This window comes from Neofelis nebulosa, chromosome 15 (genome assembly GCF_028018385.1).
Source record: "Neofelis nebulosa isolate mNeoNeb1 chromosome 15, mNeoNeb1.pri, whole genome shotgun sequence".
In the NCBI taxonomy this organism is placed as follows: domain Eukaryota; kingdom Metazoa; phylum Chordata; class Mammalia; order Carnivora; family Felidae; genus Neofelis; species Neofelis nebulosa.
In genome coordinates this window covers 8,652,727-8,677,914 of record NC_080796.1, presented here as the reverse complement: position 1 = coordinate 8,677,914, position 25,188 = coordinate 8,652,727, and the positions used below count along the sequence as shown (strand labels likewise).

The 25,188-nt window shown below is 50.5% G+C and overlaps 1 protein-coding gene across 4 annotated transcripts; it reads left to right on the top strand.

The window, feature by feature from the left end:
- Window positions 1–211: 211 nt before the first annotated feature.
- SDE2 (SDE2 telomere maintenance homolog) lies at window positions 212–14,534 on the top strand. Of its 4 annotated transcripts, XM_058700166.1 has the most exons (9): window positions 258–390; window positions 1,193–1,385; window positions 2,206–2,260; window positions 5,794–5,911; window positions 7,597–7,708; window positions 7,954–8,123; window positions 8,801–8,915; window positions 11,010–11,505; window positions 14,202–14,534. In XM_058700166.1, the coding sequence occupies exons 2-9, from the start codon at window positions 1,276–1,278 to the stop codon at window positions 14,421–14,423; spliced, it is 1,398 nt and encodes a 465-aa protein (XP_058556149.1). In that variant the 5' UTR covers window positions 258–390; window positions 1,193–1,275; the 3' UTR covers window positions 14,424–14,534. The 4 variants fall into 4 exon arrangements, with proteins under 4 accessions (XP_058556150.1, XP_058556151.1, XP_058556149.1 ...); XM_058700168.1 differs by lacking the exons at window positions 1,193–1,385; window positions 2,206–2,260 and adding an exon at window positions 7,278–7,380 and having other exon boundaries at window positions 252–390; XM_058700169.1 differs by lacking the exons at window positions 258–390; window positions 1,193–1,385 and adding an exon at window positions 7,278–7,380 and having other exon boundaries at window positions 1,825–2,260.
- The last annotated feature ends 10,654 nt before the right edge of the window (window positions 14,535–25,188 follow it).

Below are 25,188 nucleotides of genomic sequence, written 5' to 3'. Positions count from 1 at the left end.
TATACGGGGTCCCCCGAGCCCCGCCCCAGCAACGTCTCCTAGCAACGCCTCGCCCGCGCGCTCCGGCGCCTTATCGGCCTCCTCCAGGCCTTTCCCGTTCCCCTCCCCCGCCGGCGCGGCGCGGCGCGAGGGCCCGGGCCACGTGACTGGCCCCAGGGGAGGGGCGGGGCGAGCGGCCTCTGTGGGGGCGGGGCGCTGAAGGCCCCGTGACGCCATCGAGGCGCGCCGGGCGAGTCGTGGCTCCTTCTCTCCCGGCAGTCGCTCGCTGAGATGGCGGAGGCTGCGGCGCTGGTGTGGGTTCGCGGCCCCGGCCTCGGGTGCCAGGCGGTGCGCTGTGCCTCGGCCTCGTGCTCCGTACGCGATGTGGTCCGCCGGCACTGCCAGGATCAGGTGGGGTTCGAGCTCCCCGGGAGGAGGGAGACAGCGGCGGGCGGAGCGGGGCGGGGCGGGCAGGGCTGGGTGACCAGGGTCTGGCGGGGGCGCGTCTCTTCCCTGGGGTTGTGTTTCTGGGGCTGAAGGCCCCCCAGTGCGAAGGTGCTTCGAGCTGATGCTGAGGCCTTGTTTTGCTTTTGTGTTGGGGTGTTGGGGTGGTGGTGGTTCTATCTCCCTCCAGAGCGGGGAGCAGCCCCTCCGCTCTCAGGCGCTCAGTCCAGCCCTCGGTCTGGACTCTCAGCGCCCCGGGGCATTGTTCCTCCGTGCGTTCAGGAGGCCGTTGGACCCGCTGGCTTCTGAGGCTCATTTCCTTACATTTCCCCTGCAAGCACCCTATGCGTTTTGTCCCCTGATCACCCAGCCCGGTTAGCTCCAACCCGGGACAGAGTGCCCTGTCCAAACCCGGGCCACAGGATGGTGGCGGAGGGAGACGGGAAATGGGTTGGTAGGGTCGCTGGTCGAGGCCCAGCCCTCCCACTCGTGTCCTGGTGAGGGCCTGGGTTCGTGCGGTCTGTCGTTTAGATCTCTTCATTTGGCGGTCACATTTGTCCGTGCATATTTTTGAACACCTGTCACGGACTTGTAAAGTTCTGTGTGCGGTTTACTTAATAGTCAAGCAAGCAGCTTTTACCAGCCGTAAACTGGTAAACCTTGAACCTGTTTGGTTCTTCAGTGGTCTCCCTGAATCTAATTTTAATTTTGGCACTTGATGGAGTCGTCTGTTTTTCTTTATAACCTCACGAAGTCCCTCTTTTCCTAGGCTGTTTCTTCTGCTTTGTTACTTACGGGCTTAACACATGTTAACACTGCAGTCTAAACCGAATTTGTATTTGGACCGGTTGCATGAGGAAGCAACACGTCTTTGCAAATAATGTGGTTTTTCAGCTTCCCCATTTGTTTTTCTACACTGCAGTCCAGTGTGAAAGCTGTCAGAGGTGTGTTTGGCCATCCAGGTGGGGAACTGTTTTACAAAATAGGTTTTAGTATCTCTGAAAATCTTATTTCATGAATAAGTGAAACATTAGTTTAGTGATTTTAATATTTCTGAAAATCTTATTTAATGAATGTAGTACGAAATACATGGGATTTTAATATCTCTGAAAATATTTCTTATCTCATGGCAGTTGATCCAAAATGACCAGAAAGAATAGGATCTTAATCATGAGAAGTATTGGAAAGAATAATTCTAAGTAAGAGGGGAGAAATATAAATGAAGGATTCAGTCGGGTGCTCAAGAAATATGACCGTGGCATGTGTGAACAGAAACAAGAAACTTATAAAAGGGCATTTGATGAGATACTGGAACGAATAAAAATAGCTCAAGTTCACGTCTGTGCTTTTTATTTTTATTTATTAAAAAAAATTTTTTTTAACATTTATTTATCTTTGAGAGACGGAGCGAGACAGAGCATGAGCAGGGGAGGGGCAGAGACACAGGGAGACACAGAATCCGAAGCAGCTCCAGGCTCCCAGCTGACAGCACACAGCCTGACGCGGGGGCTCAAACTCAGGAACTGCGAGATCGTGACCTGAGCCCCCCAGGCGCCCCACATCTGTGCTTTTTAAAGCCAAATTATTGGGACGCAGGATGAAGTCAGTGTTAGTTCCCACCGAGAGAGTAAAAATCTGTTGGCTGGTCTGCAGGCTAGGATAGCACAGATGAAGCCGGCTGCAGAGTTAATAGGAAATTTATTTCTCCCGGGGACCTGGTGCGGTTGTGAAATGTCATCGTGACTCCCTCGGCAGTCTCCTGCTTTCTGATTCACCGAGAAGCCTCGATCTAGAAAATTACAGACTACGAGACGCTTTCCTGTTTGAAACGTTATCAGTAAGAATGAAGCATCCCACTCTTGCCTGGAGAATCTAAGTCCCTTTGATCCAGAGAAGCACTCTATCTGGATTTCCAGCCCAGGTGCAGAACTTCAGATTCGGAGTTCTGAACACGACATTCCACATTTATCTTAACTTTGTGGTTTCCAAGGAGACAGGAGCCTGGATCTAATCTACTTCGTAGTCTGGACCTGATGTTGCCCCTTTTAGACACAGCTCAGCTCATTTTGAGTCTCTCAAAACGCTTTCACTTAAATTTCACCCAAATTCCACCCTTGCCCCAAATCCTGCAACAATTATTTTTTGGTGGTGGTGGTGAGACACCCCTGCCAGTGCAACCCCCCCCCCCCCACCCCAGTGAGTCAATAAACTTGGCTTTGTTGAACTACTGGTCTGTCTCTGGTAGCCTCAGGCTTTGTGTTTGAAAAACTTGATAATGTGCAAAGGTTAAAGGCCCTTGAATTGATTCTAAATTTGCTTTGCTCTTGGTTTCTACTAGTGATTGTTGACAAGCATGTGACAAGTAGAAAATGCAATTTTGTTGATCAGTTGTCTTAACAAGCAGTTCTTGTTTGGAAATGGAGTGTGGTGTATATAATTTTTCTGCTTTCGCATGAATGTCTTTTAAAGTTATTCAGAATTTTGGGGGCACCTAAGTGGCCCAGTCGGCGAAATCCAGCTTCGGCTCAGGTCATGATCTCACGGGGGTTCAAACCCCACGTAGTCTCTGTGCTGATAGCTTGGAGCCTGGAGCCTGTTTTGGATTCTGTGTCTCCCTCTCTCTCTCTGCCCGTGCCCCGCTTCTGTTCTCTCTTTCTCGAAAATAAATGAGTAAACGTTAAAAATTTAAAAAAAAATTGTAATTACCCTCGCATTGCCCAGTGTCCTGTCCTGTCTTCCCTACTGAATGGCTTACTTAGCGTTAGTTCTCTCTCCCCTGCATTTCCCAGTGTTTTCCCTTTTTCCTGGATCAGTCCTCCCAGTGCGCACACTTGAGCCCACATCCCTTCCAGCTGTCCCCTCATCTTCCCTGGTTTTCTTTATAGAAAATACTCTTGAACGTAAACCTCTCTCCTTCGGTACGTCCTCCAGTCGGGCTTCTGTGCCCATCACTCCAGCAGACCGACTCGTGCCTCCCGGGTCAAGGTCTTGTGTGTTGCCGTATCTGGTGATCAGTTTCCAGTCTTCCTCTCTCATGGCCTCTCAGCTTCCGTGGGCACAGGCGACCGTTCCCTCTTTGGCATGCTTTGCTTACCGGTCCAGATGTCACCCTCGTTCTCTTCCACCTCACTAGCCTCCCTTCCAGTGTCTCTTGCTGCTTCCTCCTTATCTCCCTGGTCTCTAAACCTTAGAGTGGCCGGGCCGAGTTTTCTGATCCTTGTTCGGACTCTTCTTCCTCCCCCACGTGGGCAACTTCGTCCATTCTCAGGGCGGTAAGTACCATCGGTGTGTTGACGTCTCCCAGATGTAAGACGTCTCCCAGATGTAAGGCTCCAGCCCAGCCCTCTGCCCCAGACTCCAGACTTGTGTCCCCACCGGGTTACCCCGCATCTCGCATGGCTATTAGGCCTCTCAAGGAAGCACACCCAGCATGAGACCAGTACTCTCCCCAAATACGTGCCGTCTCACTCTTCCCCTTAGACCAGATTTTTGGGCTCCTCTGTATTCCTCTGTTGATCTCACTGCCCTCACTCAGGGCACTAGGGCCCCTCACGGTCCTCATCACCTTCCGTCTACCACCCGTGGTGGGGATGGCCCTCGCGCCTCACCTGGATTGTCATGATAGCTTCTCGCTGACGTCTCTGCTTCTGTAGTCTCATTTCCAGTTCACCAGCTTGAGTGATCCTTTTTTTTTTTTTTAATTTTAATGTTTTATTTATTTTTGAGACAGAGAGAGACAGAGCGTGAGCAGGGGAGGGGCAGAGAGAGAGAGGGAGACACAGAATCCGAAGCAGGCTCCAGGCTCCGAGCTGTCAGCACAGAGCCCGACACGGGACTCGAACCCGTGAATTGCAAGATCATGACCTGAGCCGAAGTCGGATGCTTAACTGACTGAGCCACCCAGGCGCCCCATAGAGTGATCCTCAAAGACTATAACTCAGCTCTCAGTTTGTTCAAAACCCTACAGTGGCTTCATTCAGAGTAAAACCAAAGTCCTTACAGTGGCTTCTAAGGCCTTCTCCTTCCCCTTTTGTAGATTTCTTCCAGCCACATCGGTGGGGTTGCTGTTCCATGCGTATCTAGGCTTATCCCTCCTGCCTGCCTTTGCATTTGGGCTCTCTGGAGTGCTGTCCCCCACGTGGCCTGTTCTCTCCCTTTGCTTAATTCTCTGCTCAAATGTCACTTGGCCCGAGGGGCTCCTCTTGACCACCTGTATGTAAAATGTATTACCACCATGCCCGTCTGCGTATGCTGCCCCTTCACTCTGCTCATCGCCATTTGACATAGTATGTACTTCATGTGTTCGTCATCTGGGTTTTCCCACTGGAGTGTAAGCTCCGTGAGGGAGGGTCTGTGTTCACTGTATTATTCACTACAGTATCCCAGCACTTAGAAAGTACCTGGCAAACAGTAGGGACTTAATATTTGTTGAATGAACAGATAGTTCCTGTTGAAATAGCTGTGTGGTGTGGTTCAGAGTGAGTGTTCGTTGTGTCTATTTTAGGAAGATACCAATCATGCACTTTAAAAAAAATTCTTAGAGCTTGTGTGCGCAAGCTGGGAAGGGGCAGAGGGAGGGGGAGAGAGAATCCCAAGCAGGCCCCACACTCAGCGAGGAGCCCAACATGGGACTTGATCTCACGACCATGAGATCATGACCTGAGCCGAAATCAAGAGTCCGACGCTCAATGGACGGAGTCACCCAGGCACCCCACTAGTCATGCATTTTTCCTTTTGTTGGCGTTTGGTCTCTTAGCACTTGATATTACAGATTTAATTGTGTACTTCGGAGGGTACTCCTCTGTTGTCTCACTTTATGGCATCACAGACTTGATTAGAAAGACTTAACAGTTTATATATTTTTTATCTATCACTTGTTCTGAGAATTTTTGAAATACACGGAGCGGGCTTAGGACTATGCCGGCTTCTGCTGTGAGTCGGGGACATGAGCAGAGATCACCGCCGCCAGCTGGCCCAGAATACTTACGGTCACTTCCAAACCTGTTCGGCTTGACATTCCCCGTTTACAAAAGTCAGGACAGAATGGGACTTGCAGAGTTACTGGGTCTGAGCCCCATACAACTCCCTACCTTGGCTCTGGTTTCCCGCCAGAGAATAAGGCAGCGGTTTTTATTTTCACCCGAAAGACTAAAAGTTCTCGTACGTATCATGGTGGGGTGTCAGGAAAAAATTGTGCGAAATGACTTTTTTCTTTCAGTAGTTTCGACTTTCCGTTCAGCAAATGCTCGTTGACCACTCGCTCTCTGCGTGTAACTGGAGTAAATGAAAAGATAACGGGCCAGGCCCCTTCCTGCAGGAAACTCGTATTGTCTCGTAAACAGCATTTAAAAACCCCAAACTTGTCTCTAGGATGTTCCAGTGGAATGCTTCTTTGTGAAGTGCGACGGATTGCTCACGGACACCAGTGACAGAGTGCGGCATGGCGCCGTCTATAGTCTGGAACCCAGGCTCCGCGGTGGCAAAGGAGGTAGGACAGGAGCGGCGGCTGCTCACCGTGGAGCCCCCACCTTGAGCCCCGTGCGTTAAATTCACCAGCTTCTTGGCCTCTGCAGTTTCCGGTTTTGTTTGCCTTCTGAAATCCTTTAGTTACTTACCTAGTTTTGAATATTTTCTCTTTTATTCCTTTTTTTTTTTTTAAAGTTTATTTGAGAGAGATCTCAAGCAGAGGAGGGGCAGGGGGGTGGGGGGGAGAGAGAATCCCACATGGGCTCTGCACTGTCAGCACAGAGCCTGATGCGGGGCTTGATCTCACGAACCCCGAGGTCATCACCTCAGTCAGGATCAAGGGTTGGACGCTTAATTGACCGAGCCACCCAGGCACCCCTTTCTTTTATTCTTTTTGAGGACTATATTGTCTGATTAGTTTCTACCTTCGTCAGCAGGATAACACTCGGGCAACCTAGGTTCTAAAACTTCGGGGAAGATTTGATGAGAGATGATCATTACTCTGTCCAGTTTGCTGAAGGAGGAACGTTAAAACAACTAAATCGGCTGCTTTCATCAAGATTTTGTCTGGTTATTGTAGCTCCAAGGGAGGAGTCACGTCAGCTTGTGAAATAACAGTCATTTCCAGGTCGGGGTAGATTAAGAGGGAAAAGAAACTAAAAGAGCAAATACTGAGAATTACCGTGGTTCTGGGTATTTCTCCTGATGTACTGGCCTGTAATCCTGAAGCTTTCTCAACACCTACCGTGGTTTGGTGCGGTTTTCAGAGACCTGGCATCTAATTACAATCATCCTGCTGCTGTTTGAAACTGTGTCCGTGAGAATGAAGCTTATCATATGAGCCAGTGACAACTTAAAATTGCTTTTCCTTTGAAACTCACTGCAAAATCTCACCATAAATTACTTCTTAATTTTTTTATTAAAATTTTTTCTAAGTATATTTAAGACAGAGAGAGTTGGAGCACCTGGGTGGCTCAGTCGGCTAAGCATTCGACTTCGACTCAGGTCATGATCTCGCCGTTTCTGGGTTCGAGCCCCGTGTCAGGGTCTGTGCTGACAGCTCAGAGCCTGGAGCCTGCTTTGGATTCTGTGTCTCCCTTTCTCTCTCTGCCCCTCCCCCCCACTCGCATGCGTGCTCCCTCTCTCTCAAAAACAAAAATTTTTTTGAAAAATTAAAAAAGAGACAGTGGACACGTGAATGCGAACAGGGGAGGGGGCAGGGGCAGAGAGAAGGGAGAGGGAGAACCCCAGGCAGGCTCCACGTTGTCTGCACAGAGCCCAGTGTGGGCTCTGAACTCATGAACTGTGAGATCTTGACCTGAGCTGAAACCAGACGCTTAGCTGACTGAGCCACCCCACGGGCCCCTCACCATGAAGTTTTGTTTAAGTTCTTCATCCGGGAATCTTGGGATCTGTGGCACTGGGCAAAGCCCTCCGAAGAGCCCCAGTGGCGTGGATGCAGTGTTGCGGAGATCCAAAGGAAGGGCGAAGGTGTGAGGCTGAATCGAGTTTATCAGTACTTTTACCTGGGTGGGGTCCTGACATCCCTTTCTTTAAAAAAAAAAAAAAAAGAAAGAAAGAAAAAAAAAGAAAGAATGAAAGAGATCCTTTTCACTCTTGTGGCCGAACACCGTTTTCGCGAATTGGCCTTTACCCACCCCCTCGAACCCCCTCACCTGTTCTCTCCAAATGTGTGTATCTGCTCAGGGTTTGGATCTATGCTCCGCGCGCTTGGTGCTCAGATTGAGAAGACGACCAACCGAGAGGCTTGCCGGGACCTCAGCGGGCGGAGGCTGCGAGATGTCAACCACGAGAAAGCGTAAGACGCCCCCTGTCTTGGTTGTTTCGAAGAGAGCGGTGTTTTCTGTCGGTGGTGGTCGTGCGCGTGCCGTGCGTACGGAAACGTAGACTTGAAATGTTAGCGCTCTCATCCATCGCTCTCGACTTTCATCTCTCCCTGTCCGAGGGAAAGTCACAGCACGCACGGGACAGGGCGACTTTGTCGCGGGGGAGGGGCTCTTTCTGCGTAAACGGGCGGGTGCGTGAGCGTCTCTCGCATCCCAGGATGGCCGAGTGGGTGAAACAGCAGGCCGAGCGAGAGGCTGAAAAGGAGCAGAAGCGTCTGGAGCGGCTACGGCGGAAGCTGACGGAGCCCAGACCCTGCTCGGCCAACCCCGCCTACCAGCGGCAGTGCCACGAGATGGCCGAGCGCCTGGAGGACTCGGTCCTCAAAGGTGAGAAGGAGTCACGCCGTCCCCCGAGGACCGGATGGAGGCCGGGGGGTGGGGGTCTCCACTCAGTGACAACCCACGCTCCTTACACCCCAGAACAGACGGCACACTCACACGGTATTTGTGGGCTCCCGCGGGCCCCAGGTAAGAACCTCCTTGTGCCCGGTGGGGCTGTCCTGTGTCTTCAGGAGTTGAGACCTCAGCACGTTTGTTTCTAGTTTTAGGTCAGTGTTTTTAATGGTATTTTAAGGAGAACGATGGTCCTCGGCTTCCGTGTGTGTTTTTTGTATCCAGAGCGTTAATGCTGGGGCCGTTGGGGGTTCGGCTGAATAAGAAGGAATCTTTTCAGTCAGGAGGTTATGACAAAGTGATACCCAAGTAATGTGTACAAGGGGGCAGACCAGCAGGCGTGGGGAGGCCGGACACGAACCTGTCCGTGTCAGGGCTGCAGACTGGATGCCGGTGTTTTCCAACCTGCTTCCAGAGCCGGGATGCTCAGTGCTTAGCTCTGTGTAAATTTGAGGTGACTCTCAGTAACCGTAGCAAATCTTGGTCCGATAAGAGACTAGATCCGGAGCTTTGGATGACAACGCAGTTGTCTTGTAGTCCGTACTGGGTATGACTTCTTTAATTGTCCTTACTCCTGACAGCGTAACTGAGTTGTTAACACTTGTGGTTAGGTATGCAGGCTGCTTCCAGCAAGGTGGTGTCGGCAGAAATTGGGGAGAGTCGGAAACGACCCAACAAATCAAAAACGGACAGAGGAGCCAGTTCAGGGAAGAGGAAATGCTTTTGGTAAGCATATGCTTCGTTTTCATCGTGAAGAGATCTGTGCGGACTGACGCATTTCCTTCTTGTCTGTCTGGCATAAACACTTGTAGTTTTTCATTTTTATTTATTTATTTTTTAAGTTCACTTATTTATTTTGAGAGGGGGGAGGGGAGGGGGAGGGAGGGAGAGAGAGAAGGAGAGAGAGAGAATCCCAAGCGGGCTCTGCACTGGCAGTGCAGAGCCCGACGTGGGGCTTGAACCCGTGAACTGTGAGATCACGACCTGAGCCGAAATCAAGGGTCGGACACTTATCCGACTGAGCCACCCAGGCGCCCCTGGCATAAACACTTTTTAAAGTAATGTTTGAAGGGAGCTCAGAAATTTCCAGAATGCTTCGGTCTTCAGGTCTGCACGGTTGTCACTCTGGACACACCGCTCATGGCTTCTGCCTCGAGTACCAGGCATGCCGTCTAAAGGAGCAGGGTTTTTTTTACAGTGAAAGATCACCCGAAAGTAAGTTTATACTTGAATTGCTGTTTGGCGTTGAAAGAGTTAACTTTCAGACATTCTTGGTGGAAGCTGTACTTTCTAGATTGTTCTGTCTTCTCTGTGGTTTTTCACGGTCGTTACTGACGTGTTTGGCCGCTGCCCGACCTCTCCTGGCCGCTTGTGCACTTGCCGCTGGAAAGCACAGTGGTGCCTTTTCTTGTCCGTCCCCGGGAGCTCTCCCGCCCTTCCCACTTGGTCCTCCGGTTACTAGTTCTAGAAAATCCCTTGGGCCGAGTTCTAGAAAATCCGTCCAGATGGATCTTGCTTCCTTGTTGGCTTCCACCTTGGGGATAGAAAGAAAATTATTAACCGAAGACCACGTAACTCTGCGAGTCTAGCATAGAATCTGGGGTGTTCTTTGTGAAATAGGAACCAAGCGTTCTTGAGAGAAAAGGTAGCGGTGTCGTGTGTTGGGGCAACGGCTAGCGAGACAGAGACAGTGTGAGCAGGGAAGGGGCAGAAGGAGAGGGAGAAAGAGAGAGGATCCCAAGCAGGCTCTTCGATGTGGGGCTTGAACTCACGAACCGCGAGATCATGACCTGAGCCAAAATCAAGAATCGGATGCTTAACCGACTGAGCCACCCAGGCGCCCCGAGATACGATTTATATACGCCAAAGTTCACACGTTCTGATTGAATAGTTGTGTGAGTGTTGAAAAATCGTGTAACCGCTACCAAAATCAAGATACAGAATATCGCATTTCCCTAAAAATTGCCGGTGTGCCCCTTCACGGTTAGTTCCCGTGCCCCCAACCCCGAACCCTGCTGATCTGTGGTATGTTTGTTCTGATGGTTTTGTCTTTCTGGGGGTGTCCCACAGCCCTGCGTGTCTGGCTGTTCTCACTTAGCGCGATGCTTTGCAGCCCGTGGCTGGCTGGGATTGTATGCGTCATTCGTTCCTCTTTAGTGCCAAGTATTATCTTTTCTATCTCTCCGTTCTCCTGTCGATAGCTTGGGAAGTTTCCAGTTTGGGGCAATTACAGACTTTCCTTTTAACTGCTTGTTGTTGTCTTATCTAGTTTCTAACAGTTGAGATTTCATAGGAGATAGGAAAAATAGCTTTAGACAAAATCACTTTTGCTCTAAGAGATTCACACCTTTATTAAAGAGGAGTCCTGGGGCGCCTGGGTGGCTCAGTTGGTTAAGCGGCCGACTTTGGCTCAGGTCATGATCTCACAGTCCGTGAGTTCGAACCCCGCGTCGGGCTCTGGGCTGACAGCTCGGAGCCTGGAGCCTGTTTCAGATTCTGTGCCTCCTTCTCTCTCTGACCCTCCCCTGTTCATGCTCTGTCTGTCTCTGTCTCAAAAATAAATAAACATTAAAAAAAAAAATTTTTTTTTAAATAAAGAGGAGTCCTTCTTGGATCTTTAGGACAGTGGGTTCCAGGCGGGTTCCGGTCGTAACTGAATCTCGCCATCTGTTTATCCCCGGGAGTATCTTCTGGAACTTACCTGCCCTCCATCTCCAGCGAGCAGATACTTGGATCCGACAGGGCCCGCTCCCTGGACAGGCGGGGGCTCTGTCCCACATAGAAGCTGGGGGTGGTGTCACGCCTTTCTGTCCCCTGCAGGTTGGGCACGGAAGGACTAGAGACCGTGGAGGAGTCCAGCTCAGAGACCTCGGATGGCGACGGGGAAGAAGCTCCCGGCACTTCAGGAGTGAGCTTCCACACTCCCAGAAGCGGCGATGGCGCTGAGGCGGCAGCCGAATCTGCCGGCAGCTGTCCGAGGGCGGGCGTGCAGGCTGCGGACTCTAGGCCCCCGGAGCTGCCGCAGGCGCCCGGGCCAGGCTCTGGGTGTGCGGTCTCCGCAGACGCCGGGCCGGGCCGGACCTCCGCCGGGGGGCGCGAGCAGGGGACCGTGGCCGTGGAAACAGAGAAGAGCCTGGAGCAGGGAGGGGCCGGGGGCGAGGAGCCCGCAGAAGAGGGGGCGGCCGGGGCAGGACCGACCGAAGAGACACAGACACAGACACAGGAGGCGACTGACCCAGCTGCCGAGATAGCGCCCGGAGAGTGCGGGGGAAGCGCGCCCGTGACCAAACCGGAGGACGGCTGGTCAGGAAACACGGTAAGTGATTGGGGTCCCGTCTCCGGCCACGTCAGCCTTATGGCCTCAGTAAGTCCTTGAAATGAAAACGTGCTTCCCCCCTGGGCTGCTTGGGGGAAGGTCTGTTAAATGACCAGCGGTGCGATGAGTGAAGCTTGCCTAACCCCTCCGAAAATCCTAGATTGGTTTCTTTTCAAGTCTGGGGTGTGTATCATTTTGCCACGAGGCGGTGTCCCTGGTTCCCTAGTTTATCGGTTCTAAGCTGCGCATTTACTATTTTAGTAATCTGTGAATTTGGACACATGTCACGTATCACAGTTTAGTTGGTATCGGTTATCCTTTTTTTTTTTTTTTCTTTATGTTTACTTTTGAGAGAGTGCAGGCGCCCACGCCCGAGTGGGGCAGGGGCTGGGAGGGGGACACAGAGGGTCCGAAGCGGGTTCCACACTGACAGCAGCGAGCCCGACGCGGGGCTCGAACTCACGAGCCGCGAAATCACGACCGGAGCCAACCGCTGACGCCCAACGGACGCAGCCCCCCAGGCGCCCCTGTTTATTCTTTGTCGATAACGTAGACGATAACGAGGCGTGATGCGGCAGATGGCATTTTAGAGGGGCTGAAACGTGCTCATTTTCTAGCACCGAATCCCCGGTTGCTTTGTTTCTTTCTCGCGTGCGAGACTGTTGGGACAGTTGGCGTCAGCGGGATGTGACGCTCTCTCCGCAGGGAGAGGGGCAGCTGCCTTCTAATTTGTCTTCGCCTCTTAAGCTCTGCATCCCGCCATCAAAGGATGGTTTTCGCTGCGCACAGTGTCCCTCCGGTTGTTCAGGACTCACGGCCTTCAGTGGACCAGCTTCCAGGAAGACTCTTCAGCGTTTACCGTTTGATCTAATAACGATTTGCTTTTTAGACCGGACGCACCCGGAACTACCTGCTGTCCTTCGGTAAACACGAAGCCTTTCGTTATTTGTTTAACCAGCACCTTCCCTGCCCTCGATTACAAAGCAGGAAGGCATCGATTGCATTCTCTAGGGAGGACAGTGGAATTGTTTATGCAAAGGGCTTTAATTTGGCTCTGCCGCCATCTCTGCAGGGGTCAGCCTGTAGCTTTTGTGTTACTCTTTTTTTATGTTTACTTTTGAGACAGAGAGACGGAGTGTGAGCGGGAAGGGGCAGAGAAAGAGAGGGAGACACAGAATCCCAAGCAGCCTCCAGGCTCCGACGGCTCGGAGCCCAACACGGGGCTTGAACTCATGAACTTTGAGATGGTGACCTGAGCCAAAGTCGGCCGCTCGCCTGACTGAGCCACCCGGGCGCCCCTATGGTATTCTTATGTATTAGGAGCTTTTTCCTGTCTGCAGTCATAGAAACGTGAGTAAAGGGATATTCTAGGCATAAGATGAGGAGTAAGACCCGGTTGGCTTCTTTGAGCCTTCAGTCATGGAAACTGTTCTTGGTGGGGAGGTACCGATGTGCTTCTCACCACCATGTGCAGCCGTAGGTGGTGATTTCGGATTTGGCCAGAAATAATGAAACCAAGATTTACTCCTGAAACCTACCAAAGTGGTTCTTTCTAAAAAATAAAGTTCAACAAGAAGGATTAAGATTCTGTCCCTAGAACTCTTGAACGATTGAAAAATAACTTACTGTGACGGAAAATTACTCTTCTTGAATATATATTTTTTATGATTTTTTTTAGTGTTGGTTTATTTTTGAGAGAGAGACACACAGTGTGAGCAGGGGAGGGGCCGAGAGAGAGGGAGACACAGAATCGGAAGCAGGCTCCAGGCTCTGAGCCGTGAGCACACAGCCCGACGCGGGGCTCGAACCCGCGGACTGCGAGATCGTGACCTGAGCTGAAGTCGGACGTCACCGACTGAGCCACCCAGGCGCCCCATTGGATATATTTTTTAAAAACTCCCGTATGTGAGCGTTTTTGTCCTTTGCAGAGCGTCCCTGGCTAGAAGTATTTCCTTGCGTCTGAGAGTCTGGAAAGGCTGCCGGACGGCTCGAACGATTACAAGGCTGTTGAACCGTGTTTGGATTTGTTGAGTTATAAACGTGGGAACTCAAACAGTCTTAATCATTAAGTTAGAGAGCGTCAGGGTGATGGAATCAGAAGATGTGCAGGCCTGGAGTCTCATGAATGTTAAACTTGACGAGGGTGCCACTCTTGGTTGTAACAGTGTGGGGCTGGGCTGGATGTGTCTTGCTGTTTGACCTACTGGAAAATCCAAAAAAGAAGAAAAGTCATATTAAGAATCTGGGGGGGTGGCGCCTGGGTGGCTCAGTTGGTGAAGCGTCCGACTCTTGGTTTCGGCTCCGGTCATTATCTTGCAGTTTGAGAGTTCGAGCCCCAATTTGGGCCGACAGCGTGGAGCCTGCTTGGGATTCTCTCTCTCTCCCTCTCTCTCTGCCCCTTCCCCTCCCGCTCAGTCTCTCTTGAAATGAATACACTTAAAAAGGGATCTGGGCATCTTGTAACTTCTGTGACTGTTCTGAATGCTTGTTTCTAAATGTACAGATGAGAAATTCATGGTCGTCAGTGTTCGTAATGAGAATCTGTGTGGACTGACATGTAGACGATTATTAAAATTCAGTAGCGAGATGCGGCTAATTAAATGAGAATTCCTTGATCAGCAGAGCACCGTGGACAGTTAAGGAGAGTCCTCAGGGGGAGGAGCTGGTTTTAAATACTTTCTTTTCTTTCCTCTCAGGATACTGGTCTGGCAACTCTAGATTTGCTGGCATTCACCTCCGCGGCGGAAATGGAGGCGCTGGGCTTGGACAGGCTCAAGAGTGAACTGACGGCCCGGGGGCTGAAATGTGGGGGCACCCTGCGGGAGCGGGCCGCCAGGCTCTTTTCTGTCCGCGGCCTGGCCAGGGAACAGATGGACCCCGCTCTGTTCGCCAGGCCGCCGAGGGGGAAGAAGAAATGAATGGCCCTGGCCGATTTCCTCCTCCTGTATCGTCTGGCGTTTCTAACCTGCATAGTGGTGGCTCTTGGCCATTCTTCCTGTTGATATTAAAGCTGACTTTTTAATAACCCAGTTCCAACTCTCCTTTTGTTCGCTCTTTGTAGAATTAATGTGTGAGACCGTCTGGGCCGGAAGTTTTCTTTGCGGGATGGGTTTTTATAACAGATTTCGTTTTCTTTAATACCTATAGGGCTGGTCGGCCTTTTGGTTTCCTCTTGTGTCGTTTAGGCAAGTCATACTGTTGACCCTTGAACATCACAGGTTTGGGAAGCATGGGTCCACAGGTATGTGGGTTTTTTTCAATAAGTACAGCACAGCAGTGTAAACGTATTTTAGGATTTTTCCCGGTAACGTTTTCTTCTCTCGAGTTCACTTTATTGTGAGAATGCCACCTGCAAAGTAGGTGTTCAGCCGCAGTTTATGTTCTCAGTCAGGCCTCCAGTACACAGGAGGGTAGGGGTAGCCGGGGTATTTGGGGGCCGTCAAAAGTTATACACGGCTTTTCGGCTGCCCGGGGGGCGATGCCTCTAACCCCTGCATTGTTCAAGGGTCAGCTGTGTTTTCGAGGAATTTATTCATTTGACCCAAGTTGTTAGTTTTTTGGACATAATTACTCATGGTGGTCCCTCCCTGTTTATTTATTTACTTTTTAATTTAAGTTTTCTTTAATTTTGAGAGGAAGGAAGGGAGAGAGAGTGTGCACAGGGGAGGGGCGGAGAGAGGGAAAGAGAGAGGATCCCAAGCAGGCTCCGCGTTGCCAGGGCAGAGCCTGACACGGGGCTTGAACCCACGAACCGTGAGATCACGACCTGAGCCGAAATCAAGAGTCGGATGCTCAACTGACTGAGCCACCCAGGCGCCCCTAGGCCTTTCTCTCATACAAGTATTTAAAGTTACACGCTTTTCTTTAAGCACCGCTTTAGATTGGTGTTAGATTTATTTCGGGTCGATTATCTGGAAGTATATTGCCTACTTAACAGGGGTTTGTTTTCTTTCCCCTAAATATCTTACTGATTTGTGCTTTCATTCCATCAAGGTTGGAGAATATGTTTATGGTTTCAATCTTTGTAGTCTTACTCATGATATGACTCCGTATGTGGCCTGTCTTGCTGAGCGTTCCACATACACTTGAAAAAAAAATACGTTTTCCGAAACGGTGGGTGAATTTGTTCTGTAATACCAATTAGGTAATTAATACTAGCGTTCACATTTCTGTGTCTTTACAGATTTTTTTGTGTGTCATGTGTTGAGAGGTGTTCTAATCTATTGTGTTTGTGCCATGGTCCCGTTCCTCTAATTGTATCGATTTTACTCCATATCTGGAAGGTCTGTTACTAGGTTATGTTACATCCTACTAATGAATTGAGCATTTTGTTGTTACGAAACTTCCCTCTCTACCTCTGGTGACGTCCTTTGTTTCCAACTCCGCTGTATCTGATGTGAATTAGAGCTTCTCCGGCCTTCTGATGCTGTTTGCATACCTTTTTCTGTTCACTCACTTCTTACCTCTCTGTGTCTTTCTATTTAAAAGAAGGGAAATTCCTGTAGACCCCGTATACTTGGATCTCACACTTTTATCTGTTCTGGCCCTGCTACTTATTTATTTATGTCCTTATCACTTACAGATTTTTTTTTAGTTTTTAATTTCATTTATTTGTTTTTTCATTTACGCCCAAATTCGTTCGCATATCGTGCAACAATGATTTCAGGAGTAGATTCCTTAGTGCCCCTCCCCCATTTACCCCATCTCCCCCCCCCCCCCCAACCCCTCCCGTAACCCTCGGTTTGTTCTCCATATTTATGAGTCTCTTCTGTTTTGTCCCCCTCCCTGTTTTTATATTATTTTTGTTTCCCTTCCCTTATGTTCATCTGTTTTGTCTCAAAAGTCCTCATGTGAGTGAAGTCATACGATTTTTGTCTTTCTCTGACTAGTTTTGCTTAGCATAATACCTTCCAGTTCCATCCACGTAGTTGCAAATGGCAAGATTTCATTCTTTTTGATTGCCGAGTAATACTCCATTGTGTGTGTGTGTGTGTGTGTGTGTGTGTGTGTGTGTGTGTGTATGCACACCACATCTTTATCCGTTCATCCATCAGTGGACATTCGGGCTCTTTCCATACTTTGGCTCTTGTCGATAGTGCTGCTATAAACATGGGGGTGCATGCATCCCTTCGAAACAGCACACCTGTATCCCTTGGATAAATGCCTAGTAGTGCAATTGCTGGGTCGTAGCGTAGTTCTCTTTTTAGTTTTTTGAGGAACCTCCATCCTGTCTTCCGGAGTGGCTGCACCAGCCTGCATTCCCAGACAGATTTTTAAAAAATAATCTCTATACCCCACATGAGGTTCAAACTCACGACCCCAAGATCAAGAGTTGCATGCTCCACCGACTGAACCAGCCCGGTGCCCTAGGCTGAGCCTTTTTTGTGTGTTTATTAACACTAGATGTGATTATTGGTATAGTTCGATTTGGGTGTATCATTTTATTCTATTTTTTAAAAATGTTTGTTTACCTTTGAGTGAGAGAGCACAAGCCGGGAGGGACAGAGAGGGGGGGACAGAGGATCCTGATGGTGGAGCTCGAACCCATGCACCGCCAGATCATGACCTGAGCTGAAGTCTGATGTTCAACTGACTGAGCCCCCCGGGTGTCCCTCAGTTTATCATTTTCTTGTTTTCTGTTTGGCTTAGTTTTTTATTTTAGAATTGCATTTTAACTTACTGGCTTTTTAGCTGTACTGTCTTCACATAATTTTTTTAGCGGAGGCTCTAGAAGTCACAATATACATTCTCAGGTTTTCAGTCTACCTAGAGTTAATGTATCACTTCCCATAAAATGTGGAAATCTTGAGAAGTGCCTGGGGGGCTCAGTCAGTTTGGGTGTCCGACTTCGGCTCAGGTCACGATCTCACGGTTCGTGGGTTCGAGCCCCGCGTCGGGCTCTGTGCTGACAGCTCGGAGCCGGGAGCCTCCTTTGGAATCTGTGTCTCCCTCTCTCTCTGCCCTTCCCCTGCTCACGCTCTGTCTCTGTCTCTCAAATACAAGTATTAAAAATTTTTTTTTTATGTGGAAATCTTGCAACTGTATAGGTCTGTTTACCATCTCTGTCTTTTATGGTCTTGTTATGTATTTTAAATTAAGAGGAAAAGTCTTTTATATTTATGCACATATTTACCATTTCTGATGCTTTTCATTCCTACTTAGAGACCTGGTATCATTTCCCTTTGGCCTGAAGAATTTTTTTTTTTTAATTTTTCTAATGTTTGTTTATTTTTGAGAGAGACAGAATGAGAGGGGCAGGGGCAGAGAGAGAGGGAGACCCTGAATCCAAAGCAGATTCCGGGCTCTGAGCTGTCGGCACAGAGCCCGACGCGGGGCTCGAACGCACGGACCGTGAGATCATGACCTGAGCCGGACGCTTAACTGACTGAGCCACCCAGGCGCCCCTTTGGATCTGTAAACTTAATACCATTAATCAGATTTGGGAAAATTGTGGCCGTTGTTTTTTCAGATTGTTTTTCTGTCCTATGTTTTCTCTTCTCTCCTTCAGAGACCTTGCCTACAAGGGCGCCAGCAGGCCTCTGTGTGGTCCCTTCCGTGCCTGAGTGTTCTGTACCCCGTTCCCACGCACACGTGCCTATCAACTTCTGCTGTGTAGAAGGTTCTCTGCTGATCTCCTTTCCGTTCTGCTAAGCCCGTATAAGGAACTGACTGGATTTTGTGATTTTATATTTTTCAGTTGTACAATTTCCATTTTATGGATTTTTTTTTTTTTTTTTTTTTTTAAGTTTCTGTCTCTCTGCTGGCACTTCCTGCCTTCACATTACCCGCATGATTTTCGGCACATCCCTGAGCACGGTTAGGACAGCTGAGTCCTCCCCTAACGATCGCGGACTCCCTTGTTTGCTCAGCCTGACACTGGATTATCTCGGCGTCAGTCTTGGTGGCCTCTCTTGAGAAGGGGTCTCATTCTCCCAATTCCTCACCCATGAGACGGCTTCAGATTCAGTCTTGGACGCGGTAAATGATGCGGAGAATCGGTTCTATCCTGTGCCTCCCAGATTTCCTCGGTGTGCGAGTCCCTGGGGACGGTGCCCAGGGGTGGGGCCAAAGCTGTAAGAGTAGGAGACTTCCCTAGAGCCCTTGCCTCTTCTAAGTGTCAGCGCCCCTCCGGTCTCTGCCTGCTCCTGGTTTTCGGCAGTGTATTCAGGTGGGTTTTTATATCCCGTCCAGGGTCTATAGTTCATAGTCACGGGAGGGCCGGTCGGCGTACCAGAAGCCGACCCTCTGCTATCGCACTACGGATGCGTGTGCGCCTGCATCGGTCTGCAAACTCCCAAGAGATGCGTAGATTTTGAGATCCGAAGGGGTCATTTGAACTTGGCGGAACCGTTCGGACACACCCGTTCTGAGTCTTAACTCAGTGGGATGAGACGGTGTGCCTGGTTTCGCGCGGACGCGCTCTCGTCCCGGGGAGAGCGACGCCTCTTAGTGTCGCGGTTGAGAGTGTGGATTCTGGAGACCCTGTGGTCCTGGCTCTCGCGCGGCTTCACTCGCCGTGTGGCTTTGGACACGTGAACTGGCCTCTCTTGGAATCAGGCCAGCCCCCTGTAAAAGGAGTAGGGGTAGGGTTGTGGTAGAGGGTACACAAGGTATAAATGTCCAGCGCTAAACCCTGCACAGCACTTAGAAGACACTCTCTAAGCTGTCGGTGTTATCTGATTTTTCTTTCTTTCTTTAATTTTTTTTTTTAACGTTTATTTATTTTTGAGACAGAGAGAGACAGAGCATGAATGGGGGAGGGGCAGAGAGAGAGGGAGACACAGAATCAGAAGCAGGCTCCAGGCTCTGAGCCATCAGCCCAGAGCCCGACGCAGGGCTCGAACTCGCGGACCGTGAGATCGTGACCTGAGCTGAAGTCGGACGCTTAACCGACTGAGCCACCCAGGCGCCCCAACTTTCTTTCTTTTTTTAAATTTATTTTGAGAGAGAGACAGAGAGTAGGGGACAGAGCGGGGGAGGGGCAGCGGGAGGGGGACAGAGGATCCCTAGCAGGCTCGGAGCCCGACCCCGGGCTCGAAATCACGAACCAGGATCATGACCCGAGCCGCCCAGGCGCCCTACGTGATCTGATTTTGCAGACGATTTTCCTGAACGAAAGTCACTGCCACGATGCCCTGCACAGAGGGGGCAGGAATTCTTGGTTGGCATTCCGCGACATGGTTGGGCAAAACGGGACAGCAGACGGCCCCGAATCAGATGACTTCGGAGGGATCACAGGGCTTCAAGTTTCAGAGAAAGAAAAACCCTTTTCTGCGATCCCCTGTGATCTGTAGATTCCCCCTGGGGCAGGTGAGAGTCTGCAAGGGGGAGCGAGGTACGGACGTACGTCCAGCATCTGGCCCGACGTTTCCGAGGCCGAAACAAATCTTGGGATTGAGCTCAGGTGTCTACAGAGGGAATCGACTGAAGTTTCAAAAGGAAGTGCGTTTTTTGGTATTTCCAAGCATGTCTTGAGTATTCGTTTCATGGTGATAGAAAACAACCTTCCAGAGGTTTTACTATGTTTTTCCTGGTTTCCGTTAATTGCTTTTAATTAATTAATTAATTAATTAATTTATTATTATTTTTACTATATCTGAACTCCCCTCCCTTCCCTTTTTTGTAATGGCTCGGGTTTTTATTTGGGCCCAAATGAGTGTTCATCGTTTGGCTGCCTGAAGTCTGGCCAGGTCTTTAATTCTTTATTTTTGTCTTTGGTCCTCTGGTATTCCTAATTTATTTTTCTTTTTTAATATCAACAGTATGTGAGTGGTGCATTTTCTGAACCCTCACATGGCCGGCATTCTGTTGGTTCGCACAGGCAAGGCCTTGACTGGGGCATCCAAACCTTGGCTTTCAAACGCCCAGATGTTTGCTATTGTTTTTCGGTGTCAGGGAAGAGGAAGAAGCTTTATGCCTGTTTCTGAGTGTCATTTCTGTTTCATTACATACGGTGTGAGTTTTTCTCCTTAGACACTTCTATATTTTCTTTCTCCTTCAATCAAAAAAGGTCACCAGGTGGGGCGCCTGGGTGGCTCGGTCGGTTAAGCATCAGGCCAACTTCGGCTCAGGTCACCATTTCGCGGTTCGTGGGTTCGAGCCCCGCGTCGGGCTCTGTGCCGACAGCTCGGAGCCTGGAGCCTGCTTCGGATTCTGTGTCTCCCTCTCTCTCTGCCCCTCCCCCACTTGCGCTCTGTCTCTCAAAAATGAAAAAAACATTAAAAAGTCGCCAGGTTATTTCTAGGCGTGGTCTCTTCCTTAATAGTTCTTAGTATCGGGTGACCCTTTTGAGGTTTCAAGACTGGCCTTATTTTAGACCATTTTTTTCCTACTACTCAATTGTTGCTTTTTTCTCTGCTCTGTTCCCACGGAACCTGAGTTTTCTGTCGCATCCAGTCTGCCGTTTACCACTCTTCATGTCCTTGTCGATTCAACAGTTAGATTTTTCCCGTAGAAAATCTTTCTCCCTCCAGATCGGACCTGGTCACGCTGGCTTTGGTCTTATAAATGTGCACGTACACGCTGGGCTTGGCGAATCTCTTTTTTTATTTCTTTTTTCTTTCTTTCTTTCTTTCTTTCTTTCTTTCTTTCTTTCTTTCTTTCTTTCAATTTTTAAATGTTTATTTAAAATTTTAAATGTTTTTATTTATTTTTGAGAGAGAGAGAGAGACAGAATGTGAGTGGGGAAGGGGCAGAGAGAGGGAGACCCAGAATCCGAAGCAGGCTCCAGGCTCCGGGCTGTCAGCACAGAGCCCGACGCGGGGCAAGAACACACGAACGGCGAGATCATGCCCTGAGCCGAAGTTGGTCAGACGCTTAACCAGATCTTGTTTCTTTCATGGGGACACGTTTCCTCTCATCCCTCAAGTTGATCTCTTTGCAAATACTCTTTTTTTTTGTTTAACATGTCCACCTGTCCATGAATGGAGGTCTTTTGGGAGGAGATAGACGTCCAGGAGATCCTCTGGGGGCCTGTGCGGAAGTGGGCAGGAAGGGTCCAGACGCAGGACTCCCATGGAAGGCGAGGGAAGAAGGGAGGCCAGTGTAGGAGGAGTCCCAGACTGCAGCGCATTTCCCAGGAAGGTTCGGCCAAACCGACGAAGGAGCCTCCGGCTAAAGTGACCTGTCAGAAGGGGCATCTTGCCGGCTGGGGCTGCCTCAGTGCTGCCGCCGTGCTGACTGGCCAGAAAGCGTCGGCCCAAAGTGTGGCCCTGGTGGACCAAATCCTGCCTTTCCCACCTTGTAGTAGCGTTTTCTCAAACGAGCTACGTAAACTTTCCGAGCATCCGGTCCCTAAACCTGCCACGAAATGGGGATCCTATCCGTTCTCGGCTCCCGAGGCTTAAATAAGATTGTAGGTAAATGCTTGACAGCTTGTGGGTGCTCAATAAACAGAAGGTGCCGGAGTATTCTGGGGACCACCGTCGTCCGATAGAAAAGCTGCGTGAGCCGCACACGTAATCTGAAATTTTCCCACAGTCACATTAAAGAGTATAGGGGCGCTGGTTAATTAAGCATCCGACTGCGGCTCAGGTCGTGATCTTGTGGTCTGTGGGTTCGAGCCCCACATAGGGCTCTGGGCTGACGCTCGGAGCCTGGAGCCTGCTTGGGATTCTGGGTCTCCCTCTCTGTCTGCCCCTCCCCTGCTCATGCTCTCTCTCTCTCTCTCAAAAATAAACAAACATTAAAAAAAATTAAAAAAGGAAAACGAACATTTTATTGAACCCAATACATTCAAAATATCATTTCAACATGTAATCAATATAAGACAATAATAAGATAGTTCGCTTTGTTTGTTTGTTTGTTTTGTTTTGGTAATAAGTCTTTGAAATCTGGTGTGTTTCACTCGGTCCGGACTAGCCGCTGCCCTTTCCCATCTGCCAATGCTCCCTACTAGTTATTTTACTTATCAAATATCCCTCTCCCCCCACGGAGAATAAGCTCCATTCATGGCAGAGATTTTTGCCTGCTTCGTTCATGCCGGGTAATAGTTATTGAACGAGGGAACGTACTGTTGGACTAATGTGATGTATCCTATAAGGCGATAATAGAATTCCAAATATTCTCCCCGGTCATCAGTGGGTCACACGGCCCATCCACGGGGTGTGTTTGAAACCTGCGCCTGCCGACATGGGATGCCTTGGACGGCTGTTAAGGAAAATGACCGGAACTGAATGGTTTACCGAAAGCAGATCCGAGAGCAGCCCAAGCGCCCGTGTGAGAGGCTGTCTGTCCTACATGCAGCAAGGGGTCTCCATTCGCCGCCCAGCTCTGCGAGGAAGGCAGGCCCTTGTTGCCAGCAGGGGGAGCTGGGCGCCTACAAACGGGATCGGCAAGCGAGGAGGGGCTGGCGGCGGGGAGGGTCCCTCAGACCCTCAGACCCACCGTCCCCCACACAGAATAAGGGACAGCTTACGGTTAGAGGCGGCCGGCCTGGACTGGACCAGACTCAGTCCTTCCTGGCTCTTGGATTCTCCCAGTTCCCCTCTGCCTCCGCGCCGCAGCCGTGAACCCATCATTTACAGTCCCCCCCAAACCTCTCCTTCTCCATAAATGCTTCCTTCCTACTCACTCTTGTTTTCTGCTGGAGGAATTTGCATATTCGACAACCGCTTCCTTTTTGTGTTATAAAACATATTGGGGGGCGGGGCACCTGGGGGGGTGGTGCTCAGTGGGTGAAGCTTCCGACTGCGGCTCAGGTCATGATCTCCCGGTGGTTCGTGCGTTCGAGCCCCGCGGAGGGCGCTGTGCCGACAGCTCAGAGCCTGGGGCCTGCCTCGGATTCCGTGTCTCCCTCTCTCTCTGCCCCTCCCCCACTGGTGCTCCCGCATGCGCAGGCCTGCTCTCAAAAACAAAAGTAAAATATAAAGAAATAGGGTTTGTTGATAAAAACAATTTTGAAAGCATTTGGGCATTCATTCTTTATGGAAACATGGGTTTTGGAAAAACGGAGAGTCCCAAACTGGGTAAAGGGGAAAGAACGGGTGAAAATGATGGCAAGATGTACGAACGGAATATCGCACCTGGGGTACAGGTAAGAGCGGCCAGATATAAAAATCGTGCGTAGAGAACGCAAGATCATTATGCGAAAACAAAGATTATACCTCGGGAAGACGTCCCAGGACATACAGGGGAAGGTTTGCTGGAATTATCACTGGGGGTGTGAAACGGATTATCTCCCCTCCCCGCCCCGATCTCCCATGTTCCCTACCTAATCTGTGACTTGGGGGTCGAAAGCTACTCTCCCGCCCCTGACACAACATGGCTGTCAAGCTGGGGGGGGGGGGGTTCCGCGTGCCACCCCGAGGTCTCCCGTACGCAGCTAGTGCCCGGGGCTGAGCGGGGAGGCTTGGCGGCCACCCTTGACCCTGAAGCCCCCAGCAGACCTCCCCCCGCCGGGCCTCCCCAGATAAACACAGCATCTGAGCGCCAGCGCTGTGCAAACACTTTCTATCTTGCTTCTCACAACCGCCCTTCAAAGCAGACCCTGTTTCCACCCCGTTTTACAGACAAAACACTGAGGCTGACCAGTACTGACCCAGGCACATGACGCAGAGAGGCCGAGGACTTGGGGCTCTGAGGCGCTGCTGTTTCCATCACCTTCCGGCCTCCTCGTCCGCCCAGCCTCCCCGAGCCCGGCCTGGTCGGCCGGCCTCTCCCTCCGCAGAATGGCCCCAGAGCACCCCTCGGGGAGGCCGGGCTCAGCCTCCAGCCCGCGGGGCCCAGCCCGCGGCCCAGAGGGGAAGGTGCCAGAAAGGCCTCTGAGGACCTCTGCGTCGCCCTCTGCCCCTGTGGGGCCCCTAGGGTTTCTGGGTGAGGGTCTGAGTGTCTCCCGAGGAGAATCCACCTCGTCCCCACCCCGGCCCGGCTGGCTGACCATTCGACCTCCGTGAGCCTTACGTCCTCACTTGTGAAATAGGGGCCAGCGTCCCTGCCTCCTAGGTGGCCTCAGGATTCAACGAGGCACTTCCCTAAAGCACCCCTCTTGGGCCCAGTGCCTTCTAGTGCTGGGGGGCTGGAGCTACGACCCTGTGCGGTCAGACAAAGCCCAGGAGTCGGGAGTGAGTGGGGCTCTTGGACCAGACCCTGCTGGAATGAGAGCCCTTATGGATGCGAGTTCCAGGCCAGCGTCCTGTGCCCTGACACGTGCCGGGCTTGGAGACTTGCAGTGGCCCGACATGTGGGCTTTTATTGGTTGATTTAAAAAAAATTTTTTTTTAATGTTTAATTTTTTTTATTTTTTATTTAAAAAAAATTTTTTTTAATTTTTTTTTTTTAACGTTTATTTATTTTTCAGACAGAGAGAGACACAGCATGAACGGGGGAGGGGCAGAGAGAGAGGGAAACACAGAATCGGAAGCAGGCTCCAGGCTCCAAGCCATCAGCCCAGAGCCCGACGCGGGGCTCGAACCCGCAGACCGCGAGATCGTGACCTGAGCCGAAGTCGGACGCTCAACCGACTGAGCCACCCAGGCGCCCCTAAAAAAAATTTTTTTTAATGTTTATTTATTTTTGAGACAGAGACAGAGCATGAACGGGGGAGGGTCAGAGAGAGAGGGAGACACAGAATCCGAAGCAGGCTCCAGGCTCTGAGCCGTCAGCACAGAGCCCGACGCGGGGTTCGAACTCACGGACCGCGAGATCATGACCTGAGCCGAAGTCGGACACTTAACCGATTGAGCC

Excerpts from the sequence above, each read along its gene's own strand:
- SDE2 (XM_058700166.1), top strand. The coding sequence starts at position 1,276 with ATGAGGAAGCAACACGTCTTTGCAAATAATGTGGTTTTTCAGCTTCCC. Across the intron at positions 1,386-2,205 it reads AGGTGTGTTTGGCCATCCAG|CCTCGATCTAGAAAATTACA; the intron begins GTGGGGAACTGT and ends TTCACCGAGAAG. Across the intron at positions 8,916-11,009 it reads GGGAAGAGGAAATGCTTTTG|GTTGGGCACGGAAGGACTAG; the intron begins GTAAGCATATGC and ends TGTCCCCTGCAG.